This window comes from Trachypithecus francoisi, unplaced genomic scaffold, assembly GCF_009764315.1.
Source record: "Trachypithecus francoisi isolate TF-2019V2 unplaced genomic scaffold, Tfra_2.0 Lachesis_group7, whole genome shotgun sequence".
Taxonomy (NCBI): domain Eukaryota; kingdom Metazoa; phylum Chordata; class Mammalia; order Primates; family Cercopithecidae; genus Trachypithecus; species Trachypithecus francoisi.
Window position 1 is genome coordinate 29,270,602 of NW_022681472.1, and position 15,298 is coordinate 29,285,899.

Below are 15,298 nucleotides of genomic sequence, written 5' to 3' on the forward strand. Positions count from 1 at the left end.
TAAAGACGGTGTTTTGCCATGTTGGCCATGCTGTTCTCAAACTCCTGACCTCAAGTGATCCTCCCGCCTCGCCCTCCCAAAATTTCTGGGATTACAGGCATGAGTCACCACGCCCCGCCCCAAGAAAATTAATGAGTTAAAACTAGGTTTAAATTTTTCTTACCAGAGATCATCATTAATTTTATTAAAATACATTTTATGTCTCACCTAAAGGCCACTGATAGACATGCATGAATGAAAATGATTTTGCTTTTCACAAAAAGGTCCAGACTTAGCCAATTAGGATCAATATTAACTATATTATTATGTAAACTCATAAATATCATGTTTCACTCAAGAATATGCCAATTATTCTAGTACTCTTTTACAAAATAAGCAAGCTACAGGCTAAGAGGGGTGGTCTATCACCAAAGCACCTATAGCAACAGGTACAGGTTGGCAAAAGGGATCTCCAAATCTCCTTAAAACCAAGGGAATCCTGGGACCCACTGTTGTCTACTTTCATCACAACAAACCTGTTTAGCCTTTAAAACCCCAACAGTGAGACAAGGAGATAGATACAAGGTCAGTTCATAAACCCTTCCAAAAATTACAATGGATTCCTAAAGAATTTTAAGGAAATCCAAATCCTCCTAAGAGTCCTCCAGAAACTTCCCAGGTAGCCTGGCCTTCCTTTACCATATACAGAGGATAGGGATGGTGTCACTAACTGTTAAGAGTAGTCTAGCTCTTCACTCTTGGGAGAAGAAGGCAGAAGAAGCAAAACTGGAGAAATGGCCTTGAAGAGGTGAAATGGGTTGGGATCCAGGACACAATGGAGGAGCTGGGCAAGTCAGCTGAGGGTACCTACACAAAAGGCACACAACATTTAAGCAGATTAAAGAGCTATGTGAGGATTGGGGAAAGTGAGGAAGAGTAAAAAGGTGGCAGAATCAATGGATCTGCAGTATGAAAGGACTGTGAAAGTCAAATTACTAGAGGGAATGAACTAGAAAGTTAGGAGGCAAGTGTTACAGAAAGATGAAAGACTGAAATTAACATTATGCAGTTATTGGTAATGATAAAGTCAAGAATGTGATTATAGGCATGAGTGGCTGAAGGAGAGTAGAGAACAAGATCACTAGAGACGTTAAAGCAACTGAAAGGTCAACATATTGGAACAATCATCTGTTTAGGTGTTGAAATCACCAAAAATTAAAATGGGAAATGCTGAAGAGAGTGAAAGTGAGCCATAAGAAATGTGATGTAATCACCCAGATGTGACTATCATGAGGCAATGTATGCCATCATGAGGCATGTCTGCTAACACGAAACTCAAAACTGGGGAATTGTCTCAAGGAAGAATACCTGGAACTGGCAATGAAGAGCAAAGAGTATATACTACAGGGACCAAGAAATGTAGAAGAGTAAAATACACACCCATAAATAAGCTCAGTCTAGCACAAAACTAATAACCAACATATACTACTGTACTACAACACAGTAACAGCTACCACAGAGAACTACAGGTCCTGCTGGAGGCCCAGTAGAGGGATCAGAGGTTTCACAAACGTGTAGAAGATGTAACATGGAGCTGAGTGTTCAACAATTAATAAGGGCAAAAGGACCTTCAAGGCAGAAAGACAATACAACTTAGGCAAAGGCAGAGAGATTTGAAAAGAACATGAAGCATTCTGAGAAATGCAAACAGTTCAACATGATTAAGTGCAGAATGAGTCAGAAAGAGAGTTAGGACATATACCTAGAAAGGTAGACCAAGGCTACAACTATCTTTTCTGCTAAAGCAAGAATAGAAGATATGAACAAATTAAATTGTTGCCCCTAAATCCTTCATAAAAACCACTAATAGAAAACAAAATTGATAAACTGTAGTTTCCTCTTATTTTCCTTAGTTTGTAGGAGACGCTAGGATGCAAATAACCCAACAGCCAGTTGCTTTAAGAAGTTTATCAACCCCTAGAGAACAAATGCTGCCACATTATACACAAATTTTGTGATCATTATGATAATCTCCAATAGCTAAGATTTAAATGTGCTACAGGAAATTATGCACAACTAAGATATTTTAAGCAACTGAAGAGCTCAAACATAAATACATTAGTTGTAGATTTGTAACATGTATATATGCAAACATAAATGCATACAGCTATAAATAAAAATTGCTTTCCATTTAACAAAACAATATAAGTGAATGTAGAGATAATAACAACCGTGGTATATACCACTTTTATAAATGATTAATGTTAGAACTAAATATCACATTGGAAAAGATATTTCACTAGGTAACTGTTGGTATATTTACTCTGTCTCCATTTCTACTTTAGCAGCTGTGATTTAATGGAAAGCACACCATACTTGAGAGCCAAAGAAAATACATTCAAGTACTGGCACTGGCACTTGTGAACTATTAAGCAAGTCACTTAACTTTCCTGTGCCTGAGTTTAATTTACAAAATAGAAATCAAAAATCCATATCTCATGTGGTTTTATTAAGATTTATATGAAGTACCACATCTAAAAGAGCTTTGTAAACCATAGTGAACTACAAAATAGTTTAGTTACATACTTTGAAATATTATTAATGTAGAACTAAAAGCCTTCAAGCCATCCGCCAAACCCCCACTCCCCAAAATAAAGCACAATTAAAATCTGAGATGATAAATCTGTTAGTTTGATTAAGTATGTCTCACCACCTCTCTTCATAACCTTACCTTTGAATGAGCAGGCCCTCTTTCATTCAGAAGTTTATACTGGGGTTGGACTCTATTGAAACGGGCTAACTCATTTACCAGACACATTGCAGTTTTCTCTTTTGGGTTTGCCATTTTATCTTGGAGAGAAGCTGTAAATAAAAAGGCTATAAAGTTTTTGTGAAGAATGACTTTACAAAATGGAAGAAAAACTAGTTTTGACTTTGTTAGATTGAAGGCAGATTGTATATTTAAATTATTTTCATGAATGTTGTATTTTAAAAATTCAAATTACCTAACGTCTTCCATTACATGCAACAAAAATAGGTATCACATTTTAAACGATAAATTAAGGTGAAATTTTTCCTAAATACCTAAGTTGTTCTATGTATACAACAGCATGCTTAAAGATTTTAAAGTAAATTTATAATTTTTTATTTATCTTATAAACTTTCCCCTCAAAAAATTTACTAGAAACACATGTTTCCTGGTTCTTATTACTATGAAACTAAATTTTGTCTACCTTCTTGATCCTTTCATCTCAATTTTTTTCCTTCTCATTATGAGGCAGCATGTTAGAAAAAGCTCTAGACTTGGGAATCAGGTCCTAAGTTTAAGTACTAGCTCTTCCAACTACAATTTTTCGGTAACTCTAAGCAAATTAACTTCCCTTTCTTTCTGTTTTTTAAAATAAATTTTCAAAGTTGTAAAAAGAATAATTTAACAAGTGCCCATGTAGCTAACACCCAGTGCTTATTAACCATGTTCCATGTTTAACTCTTATTAAAAAAAAGATGATATTCCATTCCTGTTAAGTTCCTTATATCTTTTATAGATTATCGATGTATGTGGTTCTATACTCACATAAATGGTATTATAGTATTATAATAAACATTCTCAGTTTACTTTCTTCACTCTTCATTGTGTTCTCAAGACTTTTACTTATATAGATCTAGCACATTAATTTTAACTACCATAGAATTTCTATTACAATATTGCACCAGTTTTCTTATCACTCCTCTACTGAGACACTGGGTTGTTTCCAATTCTTCATTCTTAAAGAGAGCATGCTGTCAAATAGCTCTCAAAATGACTGTACCAAATTACCTTCCCCTACCATTTCTCCTCAAGCTCAAAAACATGGAATATAATCAAGTATTTTAATTTCTGATAATTTGATATTTGACAAATAGTATTCCATTATTGTTCTTTGGATATTTTTCTCCACTACTATTTTTTGTTTGTTTGGGGTTTTTTTGTTCGGAGACAGAGTCTCACTACGTTACCCAGGCTGGACTATAACCCCGGGCTCAAGCTATTCTCCCTAATCAGCCTCTCAAGTAGCTGGAACTACAGGCTTCTATCCTTTGTTTTTTTTGTTTTGTTTTTCTTTTGTATTACAGTTTTCAACTTTTCCTTTTATGGTCTGTGCTTTTTACGTCTTGTTTAGGAAGTCCTCTCTAACCAAAAAGGTCTCAATTATTTTACTTGAACTCACTAAGCTTTCTTTCCATAAAATAAGGGAAATAAATCTAACCCGCTTAAGTCCCAAAGTTGTTGTGAGATTAAGAGTTGTAAATGTATGATGTGGTTCTAAACTATATCGCAAATACAAGGTACTATTATAGCTTCAGAATATTTTTCTAATACCACATTATTTTATCCTATATTTTTCCTTTCTCTCATTTATAGACACACTTACTTTTTTCTTTCACTTCCCATAAAAAAAAGGCAAAAAATATTTTAAAATCTAAGCATGAAACATGCAAGTGGATTACTTCCTGCTCATTTAAACTATAGTCACAATAAATACAGTTCAATTGTACTCACAATGAGAATACTTAAAGTGAATGAAAATGGCTGGCTGTAGGAACTTCATCTACAAACTTCCTAGGCCAAAGTTTAATATTAAAAATAATATTCTTTTACATTTCTAATACTCTTAACAGGCCCAATAATTTGTACAATGGCTTGATTGTGATCATTATGATTAAGAAACTATTTTACATGAAAACTACATAAGCACCTGGTAAGACATAAGTAAAAAGAAAGAGAATCTAAGCAACCAATTGTAGGGCCAAGACAGCTGACAGCAGATTCTACAATTAAGCCATTTTAAGTGGTTTCCAAACTAAAAAAAAAACAAAAACAAAAACAAAAAAAACCTAGTAATTATTACCTTTGGGAAAAGTACAAAAAAAAAGTCAAGACAGTTTTGAGAACACCTGCATTTTACCTATTCCATTGTGTATCACACAAATTTTATAAAACATTCTGTTCAATTTGGAAAGTCAGTCGATATAAGAAAATAAAAGGTAACCTGAGACTCTAATCAGTTTTGGCTTTTACACACCATCGCATGAATTCACATGCAACCGACAGCACAGCCAATTTAATATCAAAGAGCAAAAGCAGAATAATTGGTTAAAAATGAGAAAATATTAAAGTCTGATAAAAATCAGCCAATTTTGCATAACACAAATAGTATTTATACTACCACTGTGTAATTTTCAAAATTCAATAATGCTGAATATTCATCTGCTACAATGCAAAAAATATTAGAAGCATACAAACATAGCGTGAAAATTTTATACTATGAAAATTGCTAACAGCATAGGTTCTAAACATATTAAAAAGCGATTTAAATGGTTCATTTATAATGAAACCCTGTTTGATATGAAAACCTAATCTAAATCCTTTAAAGGAAAATGTTAACAAATAACACGGTATAAAACTTATATTCCATTAATTCTGACTTCCTGCTTCATAAAAGTTAACATGAATCCAATAACACATTTTAATGGGTGACTGAAGTTTTGGTGTGAGAAGTGTCCAAGATCCCACTTTGATGAAGCTTCATAATTAAAATCAAAATGTTTAAAGTCGATAAATTAGGAAATAATTAGTTATAGTTGTAACGTTTTATTTTTAAAACAGATTAAAACAAATAGTTGTTCCTTTACTTAATGAGAAATCTTAACAGCATTCCTACTTGACAGAGAGCTCAGTAATACAGCAATAACTTTTAAATTACACAAAAATTTGGATAGAGCATCTATAAAAACAAACTGGTCTATAAAATCTGAGACACATAAGCTATATAAATCTTTTTTAGAGAAGTCAACAGTGCAAAAAAGTTAGAAATGCATATAATGTTACATAGGCATACATTTTCAAAGACCTATAGATGTTATCACTGAAGATATTTTGAAATAGGCTTCAAGTCAATTTGGTGGCTGGAATAGTAGAGACCTACTTAGAAGTAAATAAAATTAATAAAAATGGATTCACAATCTCAGACTCTGCCACTTTGAAAGAGCAACTGCCACATGATGGTTAAGAGCCTGTTTTGGATATCTCTGTCACTTACTAATATCTGTGTGACCTTGAGAAAGTACTTAAATCTCACTTTTCCACAGAGTAAAATAGAGATAATAGTTGTTCTTATCTCACTGGATAATTGTATGGATTGAATAAGATGATACCAAACACTGCTAACAATGATTAAAAATTATTCGGATTTAAACATTTGTTACAACAATTACACTATCATCAAATATTAAACCAGTGACATAGAAAGTCATGAAAAAAGAGTTTGTAAAACTAAGTAAAAATATTCTTAGTTAAAATATTCTGTTAGGATAAATTGATTTTATTCATACAAATAAACTTCTTGGCTGGGCGTAGTGCCTCACATCTGTAATCCCAGCTACTTTGGGAGGCAGAGGCAGGAGAATCACTTAAGGCCAGGGATTTGAGAACAGCCTGGACAACACAGTGAGACCTCATCTCTACAAAAAAATAAAAATATTAGCCATATGTCATGGTACATGCCTATAATCCTTGATACTCAGAAGGCTGAGATAGAAGGATTGCTTCAGCCCAGGAGTTCCAGACTGCAATCCAGCCTGGGTGACAGAGTGAGATCCTCTCTCAAAACAAAACAAAACAAAAAACAAATATATTTCTGTAGTAGTCTGTGAAAAGCATGTATTTGTTATTATTTTTTCCACTGACTTATAAACCCATAAGCTTGTTTCCACTGAAAAATTCTCAAATATGATATAAATTATATTAAAGGTTTATGTGTGCTAGGAAATATTCTACCTTCACTGATATGAAACTTGATTAGATGTAACTTACAACTTTGATAAGAAACACTGGTAAAATACATATTTATAATAACAGTATTTGCACAGCCAACAAAAACATAAATATATTCTATTTTTAGATTCACTCTATTTTTATGTTTTCACAAAATGTCCTGGACTCTCTGGAATGTGAATCTTCATTTTGCCTGTTCATTTGTATGTGTAGGAACCAGTGAACAAACACAGAAACTGTGTTCAAGTCATTGAACAAGCTACAAAATAATGTAGCTCAGTTTTCAATGAACAGGCAAAATGATCTGTACCCAAAGGAGTTCAGTCTGTAGAAGAAACAGACACAGACAATAGACAAACACAATAAATCACAATATAAGTACTATAATAAGGCTGTTACAGAAACTCCTTAGACAAAGGCGGTATGGAAAGGCACATTTTAAGACGTAGTGATTAGATAAGGAAAGCAAAAGTTCACTTAGGTAAGAAGGGAAGATGAAAGACAGTCCAAGTTTTTCAAGAAGTATAGACACAGGAGAAAGCACATAAAACACATAACTTTCTGGCAAATGCAAGCAGACCACTGGCAGAATACAGAACACGTGAGGAAAAACAGTAGAATAAAACTATGTGACCGGAATTCACTAGAACACTAAAAGTTTCCTAAACCAGAACTTAAAGTAGCAAACATTTCTTGTAGTAGCTATATTCCAGCCAGAACTGTTGCTAGTGAGGTCACAGACTACCTCACTTCGCAAGGCAAATCATTCCGAGGAATCCTTTCCATCCTTGGTCCCAGAAATGACTTGAACACAGTTTTTTTTTTTTTCTTTCCTTCCTTCCTTCCTTCCTCCCTTCCTCCCTTCCTCCCTCCCTTCCTTCCTCCCTCCCTTTCCTTCCTTCCTTCCTTCCTTCCTTCCTCCCTCCCTTCCTCCCTCCCTCCTTCCTTCCTTCCTTCCTTCCTTCCTCTCTCTCTCTCCTCTCTCTCTCTCTCTCTCCTCTCTCTCTCTTTCTTTCTTTCTTTCTTTCAGACAGAGTTTCACTCTTATTGCCCAGGCTGGAGTGCAATGGCACGATCTCGGCTCACCGCAACCTCCGCCTCCTGGGTTCAAGTGATTCTCCTGCCTCAGCCTTCCAAGCAGGCTGGAATTACAGGCAAGTGCCACCATGCCCGGCTAATTTTGTACTTTTAGTAGTGACGGGGGTTTCTCTGTGTCGGTCAGGCTGGTCTCGAACTCCTGACCTTGGGTGATCCGCCCACCTCGGCCTCCCAAAGTGCTGGGACTACAGGCATAAGCCACCGCGCCCAGCCTTAAACACAGTTTCTATGTCTCTTTACTGGTTCCCCTTTGTCTATTCTCTGCTATTGGAGTGAACTCATCCTAATTCCCAAGTAAAATAAGAAAGAAAAAAGTCAAAAGAGCAAAGGACCCTGTTCATGGGCTCTTGCCTTCTAGGAGCAATGTGACACATATGTCCACAGATATTAACTAAAACAAACCTTCTGTTTTCTAATTAGACCCTAACATAAGGCTGTCCAAGCAAAATTATCGATGAACTTACCCAGGCATCAAACTGCTCCATTTTTAACAGTCTGTCCATTAGGAAAAAATTTCAGTTCCTCTCTCACATAAACACAAAGATAAATTTCAGGAATATTAAAATGCAAAATACAAAAATATCACAAAAACTAAAGGAAACTTGGCTAAATATCTGTCATACTCCTGTAACACAGAAGGCCTTCCTAGATATGAAAAGGAACCTAGAAGCCATAAAGGCAAAAACTGATCGTTAACAACATAAAAATATAAAACCTCTATTAAAAAAACCATACCACCTATGACACTAAAAAAGAATCTATGCGCTGGGGAAGAAATACCTGCAATATGTGAACAAAGGCTGGGTGTGGTGGCTCATGTCTGGAATCCCAGCACTTTGGGAGGTCAAGGCGGGCAGATCACCTGAGGTCAGGAGCTCCAGACCAGCCTAGCCAACATGGTGAAACCTTGTCTCTAGACCAGCCTGGCCAACATGGTGAAACCTTGTCTCTACAAAAATACACAAATTAGCCAGGCATGATGGCGGATGCCTGTAATCCCAGCTACTCGGGAGGCTGAGGCGAGAGAATCACTTGAACCTGGGAAGTGGTTGGTGGCTGCAGTGAGCCAAGATCGCACCACTGCACTCCACCCTGGGCAACAGAGCGAGACTCCGTCTCAAAAAAAAAAAAAAAAAATGTGAAGACCAATTGTTAACATTCATAAAATAAAAAGATAATATAAATCAATTTTTTTAAAGCCAATAGGAAAAAAGGACAAAGGTACACACAATTAATTCACACAATTTCTTGAGTAAACATACCTATTCAAAAGAATGTTAAAGAGCCTGGCCAACATGGTAAAACCCTGTTTCTATTAAAAATAAAAAAATCAGCCAGGCATGGTGGCGCATGCCTATAGTCCCAGCTACTTGGGAGGCTGAGGCACCAGAATCGCTTGAACCTGGGAGGTGGAAGTCGCAGTGAACCAAGATGGCACCACTACACTCCAGCCTGGGCAACGGAGTGAGACTGTCTTAAAAAAAAAATACACTCCAGCCTGGGCAACAGAGTGAGACTGTCTTTAAAAAAAAAAAGAAAGAAAGAAAAATTCAAATTCCAATGATATATAATTTTCCCCTATTAAGACTGATAAAAGTTTTTTTTTTTAATAATCATTTAGGTATTAACAAGTATGTGGGGAAAATGTGTGTGAATTCTGTTGGTGCAAATACAAATTAGTACAAACTTTTTGATGCGCAACACTGATTAGTTTCAATTGTACCTATCTTTAAAACAGCAATTACTAATCTGAGGATTCATACTACAGGAAGATGTTTGCAATGATAATCTGGAAAACTAGACCACAATAGCAAAAACTATAAATAAGATAAATATTAATATTTACCAAAAATTGATTAAATAAACTACACGAATTATGCAGCTTTGAAAAGAGAAAGAGGTACAGTGCTTATGAACCGACATGGGAAAACTCTGCAAACGTGAATGACGAAAGTTACAGCAGCTTACTGTCTGATCGTATATTTATCTTCTTTTTTTTTGAGACAAAGTCTCCCTCTGTCGCAGAGGCTAAAGTGCAGTGGTGCGGCGGGATCTCGGCTCGCTGCAAGCTCCGCCTCCCAAGCTCAAGCGATCCTCCTGCCTCAGCCTCCTGAGTAGCTAGGATTACAGGCACGCGCCACCATGCCTGGGTTTTTTTTTTTTTTTTTTTTTTGAGACGGAGTCTTGCTCTGTAGCCCAGGCTGGAGTGCAGTGGCACGATCTTGGCTCACTGCAAGCTCCACCTCCTGGGTTCAAGCCATTCTCCTGCCTCAGCCTTCCGAGTAGCTGGGACTACAGGTGCCCGCCACCACGCCTGGCTAATATTTTGTATTTTTAGTAGAGAGGGAGTTTCTCCATGTTGGTCAGGCAGGTCTCGAACTCCCGACCTCAGGTGATCCACCCACCTCGGCCTCCCAAAGTGCTGGAATTACAGGCGTGAGCCACCACGCCCGGCCAGAGTAAGTTCTTTCTAGTCTTGACAGTACCACCACTGTCCTGAAAAACAGAAAAATAATGCTCAAGGATCTGATTCAAAGTAGGCCATGTTGTGCCTCCATCTCCAACTTTTCGAATGAAGCTATCTAGAGATTTCAACAGGACAAAAACATAGTGTGTCCTTAACAGTATTTAGTTTGGTCAATCTTCTTAACTTCAGCCATTCTAAATATGTGTATAAGGATATCTCAGATTTTAATTTGCATCTCCCTAACGAATACTGTTAATTCACTTTTTTTCATTTGCTTATATGCCATCTGTATCTCCTGTGGTGAAGTGTCTGAATATTTACCACGTCTTTTTTTTCTTATTGCTGAATTTGAAGAGTTCTTTTTTTTTTTTTTGAGACGGAGTCTTGCTCTGTCGCCCAGGCTGGAGTGCAGTGGCCGGATCTCAGCTCACTGCAAGCTCCGCCTCCCGGGTTCACGCCATTCTCCTGCCTCAGCCTCCCGAGTAGCTGGGACTACAGGCGCCCGCCACCTCGCCCGGCTAGTTTTTTTGTATTTTTCAGTAGAGACGGGGTTTCACCGTGTTAGCCAGGATGGTCTCGATCTCCTGACCTCGTGATCCGCCCGTCTCGGCCTCCCAAAGTGCTGGGATTACAGGCTTGAGCCACCGCGCCCGGCTGAAGAGTTCTTTATACATCCTACATACAAGTTATTGATTAGACATATGCTTGGTAAAGATTTTCTTCCAGGCCAGGCGCAGTGGCTCACGCTTGTAATCCCAGCACTTTGGGAGGCAGAGACAGGTGGATCATTTCAGGGCAGGAGTTCAAAATCAGTCTGGGCAACATGGTGAAACCCCGTCTCTTATTAAAAAAACAAAAATTAGCTGGGCATGGTAGTGTGCACCTGTGATCCCACCTACTTAGGAAGCTGGGGCACAAGAATCGCTTGAGCCCAAGAGGTGAGGGGCTGCAGTGAGCTGAGATGGTGCCACTGCACTCCAGCCTAGGGAACAGAGCATGACTCTGTCTCCAAAAAAATAAAGTAGTAGGAAAAAGATGAATTGCTAACAATGTTGGAGCAAATGGACAGTCACCTTGGAAAATAATAAAGGGGAATCACTAGGAAAAAAATAAAAATTTTTTTCCCAAACTGTGGCTTCTCTATTCTCTTGCCAGTGTCTTTCAAAGAGCAGATTTTAATTTTAGTAAAGTCTAATTTATCAATTTTTATAGTTTGTACTTTTAACAAATATCTAAGAAATTATTACCTGAGGTCTAAAAATGTTTTTCTCCTGTTTTTTTCCATGAACATTATAATTTTAGGTTTTACATTTACGTTCAGAAGCCATTTTGAGTTATTTTTATACACAGTACAAGGTATGAATCCATTTTTCGTATATCAATATCCAATTGTTTCCCATTGTGGAAAAGGCTACGTTTCTCCCACTCATTGTCTTTATGCCTTTGTCAAAATTATTAGTTATCTACATATATCTGAGTTTATTTCTGGACTACCAATTCTGTTTTCATTGATTTTTTTTTTTTTTTTTTTTTGAGACGGAGTCTCACTCTGTCGCCCAGGCTGGAGTGCAGTGGCATAATCTCGGTTCACTGCAACCTCCGCCTCCTGGGTTCAAGCGATTCTCCCGCCTATTTACCTACTTTTACGCCAAACTATTTTTAGTACAGCTTTATAATTCTTGAAATTAGGTAGTATTGGCTCCCACACTGTTCTTTTTCACAGTTGTTTAAAGTTCTTTAAATTTCCATACGAATTTTAGAATCACCTTGTGCATTTCTATAAAAAAGCCTGCAAAGATTGTAATATGTTTCTTAAATCTATTGAGTAATTTGGTGAAAACCAACATTTTAACAAAGTTGAGTCTTCCAACCCATGAACAGGACATACAGTCACTTCCCAGTATTGAGATAATAATATGTCAATGACTGTTATGTGAATTAGCAATTATTGAACCAATGCTCCCAGGAGAACTAAAGTATTAGGTTTTTGAAAGCTTCCGGTCACATTTTTCTGAACTGATCATACGTCATGTTTTATGTGTTTCTGTTTAAAGACTTCTTGTTTAATATGTATTACTAATATATGTTATTGATTCATTAACATTGAACTCACGTCCAACAGTACTGTTTAACTCTTGCCCGAATAAAACTTATCTAATACACATATTTTCTCCGTAAGGCGTATCAGAGCATCCTTGTACTTAGAAACACTATATGGCACTTAAACATTACATTTTAAACATCATTTTAAACATCAAAAAACCATCTTTGTAAACATCAAAATAACCAACAAAAAGCACAAACATGCAAAAAATGCAGTACTAAATAAACCAAGAAAGGGCTATTTGCTTACAGTATGAAACTAAAATAAGAAAGCAGAGCACTGTCTTGTTCGATCCCATCTGGGTATGTGTGCACTGGTTAATTCAAAATGTTTTGCCCCTGCGGGTGTCTGAGAATGACCACAAAAGCACTGCAAGTATTGGTTTGGGGGTTACAAATAAAAAGTAGTAAGTCAATTCCCAGGTAAGGTATCCATGAATAATGAGAATCAACCGTATCTTATTTAGGTATCCTTTAATTTCTTGCAGCAGTATTTGGTAGTTCTCATTTTCTTTAACATATTTTGTTAGACTTATCCCTAAGTAGTTCATATTTTTGATGCTTTTGAAAATGCTACTCTTTTATTTTCATTTACGACTGTTCTCTGCTAAGGTATAGAAACACAATTGGTTTTTGCATAGTGCTCTTCTATCCTGCAACTCTGCTATACTAATCCATTAGTTCTTGTAGGATTCCACCAGATTTTCTATATAGACAATCAGGTCATCTGTGAATAAGGACAGTTTTATTCATTTATTTCCAATCTGAATACCATGTATTTCCTTCTCTTGCATGATGGGCTAAAACCTCCATGGCAACGTCAAATGGAAATGGTTAAAGTGGACATCCCATCTTCTTTTTTTTAAAAAGTGTCCAGTTTTGGCCCGGTGCGGTGGCTCACGCCTGTAATCCCAGTACTTTGGAAGGCCAAGACGGATGGATCACGAGGTCAGGAGATCAAGACCATCCTGGCTAACCCGGTGAAACCCCATCTCTACTAAAAAATACAAAAAAATTAGCCGGGCATAGTAGCGGGTGCCTGTAGTCCCAGCTACTCTGGAGGCTGAGGCAGAAGAATGGCGTGAACCCAGGAGGCGGGGCTTTCAGTGAGTCGAGATCGCGCCACTCCAGCCTGGGCGACAGAGCGAGACTCCTGTCTCAAAAAAACAAAAAGTGTCCAGTTTTTCACCAGTAAGTACAACGTCAGCTAATAAGGTTTTTCACAGAAGCACATTAGCAGACTGGGAAAGTTCACTTCCTCTCCTAGTTTGGCGAGAGTCTTTAAGATACTGAATATTGGATTTTATCAAATGATTTTTCTGCATCTATGGAGATGATCATGTGATTTTTGCTTTTTAGTTCGTTAATATAGTGAATTACACTACTGATTTTTTTGAACATTAAACCAACCCCACATTCCTGGGATAAACCCTACATCGTCACGACATATTATCCTTTTAATAAACTGTTGAATTAGATTTAATAAACTGTTGAATTAGATTTTTAAAAACTGTTGAAACTTTGTTTAGATTTTTGCAATTATATTTATGAGACATACTGGTCTGTAATTTCCTTAAAATGTGTTTGTCTGATTCTGGTATCCCAGTAATGCTGGCATCATGAGCCTTGTAAAAAATTCCTTCCACTTCAGTATTTTTAAAAGCATATAAAATTGATATTATTTTTTCCTTAACTGGTATAATTCACCAGTGAAACTATCCGGACCTAGAGTTTTCTTTGTAAGTAGACTTTTACTACAATTTTTATTTCTTTAACACATGAAAAGCTACTCAGCGCCAGGCATGATAGCTCATGTCTGTAATCCTACCACTTCAGGCCAAGGCAAGAGGATCACTTGAGCCCAGGAGTTGGAGACCAGTCAGTGCAACATGGTGAAACCTTATCTCTACAAAAATTAAAAATAAAAAAATTAGCCAGGCATGGTAGCATGTGCCTGATATCCCAGCTAGGAGGCTGAAGTAGGAAGATCACTTGAGGTCAAGGCCACAGTGAGCTATCATCAGACCACTGCTCTCCAGGCCTGGGTGAAAGTGAGACCCTGTCTCAGAAAGAAAAAAAAAAAATAAGCTATTCACGTTATCCATTTTCTTATTCTTCCTTTGGGATTAATTTGCTCTTCTTTTTCTACTCTTGTTAAGATGGAAGCTGAAGTCATTTGAGTTATTTGAGTTCATTCTTCTTTCAAAATATATACATTTGGTGCTATAAATTTCTCCCTAAATACTGTTTTAGTAATATCTTCTAATGTTGTATTGCTGTTGTCATTTAGTGTAAAATACTTTCTAACTTACTTTTCCTTCTTTTTAAATCACAGATTACTTGTATTTTTTAATTTCCAAATATTTGGAGATTTCCCAAGAATCTTTCTGTTAATGATTCCTAATTCCACTGTAATCAGATAAAATTTTTTAATCACTTGAATCCTTTTGAATTCATTTAAGACTGTTTCATGGCCAGGCACCGTGGCTCACACATGTAATCCTAGGAGTTTGGGAGGCAGAGGCAGGAGGATCACCTGAACCCAGGAGTTCTAGACCAGTCTGGGAAACACAGTAAGATCCCAATACTACAAAAAAAAAAAAAAGAATATTAGCTGGGTGTGGCGGCACACATCTATAGTCCTAGATACTTGGGGAGCTGAAATGGAAGGGCTGTTTGAGCCCAGGAGGTCAAGGCTGCAGCGAGCCACAGTGGTACCACTACACTACAGTGTGAACAAAGCAAAACCCCACCTCCAAAAAAAAAAAAAAAGAAAGGTGCTCTATGGCCCAAAATATGGTTTATCATTGTAAATGTTTTGTATAAACTTGTGAACA

At 36.9% G+C, this 15,298-nt stretch overlaps 1 protein-coding gene across 17 annotated transcripts in view; it reads right to left on the minus strand.

The window, feature by feature from the left end:
* The window catches only part of STAU2 (staufen double-stranded RNA binding protein 2), a 345,902-nt gene that overhangs the window by 303,988 nt on the left and 26,616 nt on the right, over window positions 1–15,298 (minus strand). For 9 of the 17 annotated variants that reach the window (XM_033202811.1, XM_033202819.1, XM_033202818.1 and 6 more), the window contains one exon: window positions 2,711–2,841. The exons of 7 other annotated variants lie outside the window; for them this stretch is intronic. In XM_033202811.1, coding sequence (XP_033058702.1) covers window positions 2,711–2,841 — 131 coding nt within the window. Of the gene's footprint in view, window positions 1–2,710; window positions 2,857–15,298 lie in introns of those variants that run through there. One more of the 17 variants, XM_033202805.1, reaches the window with a different exon arrangement.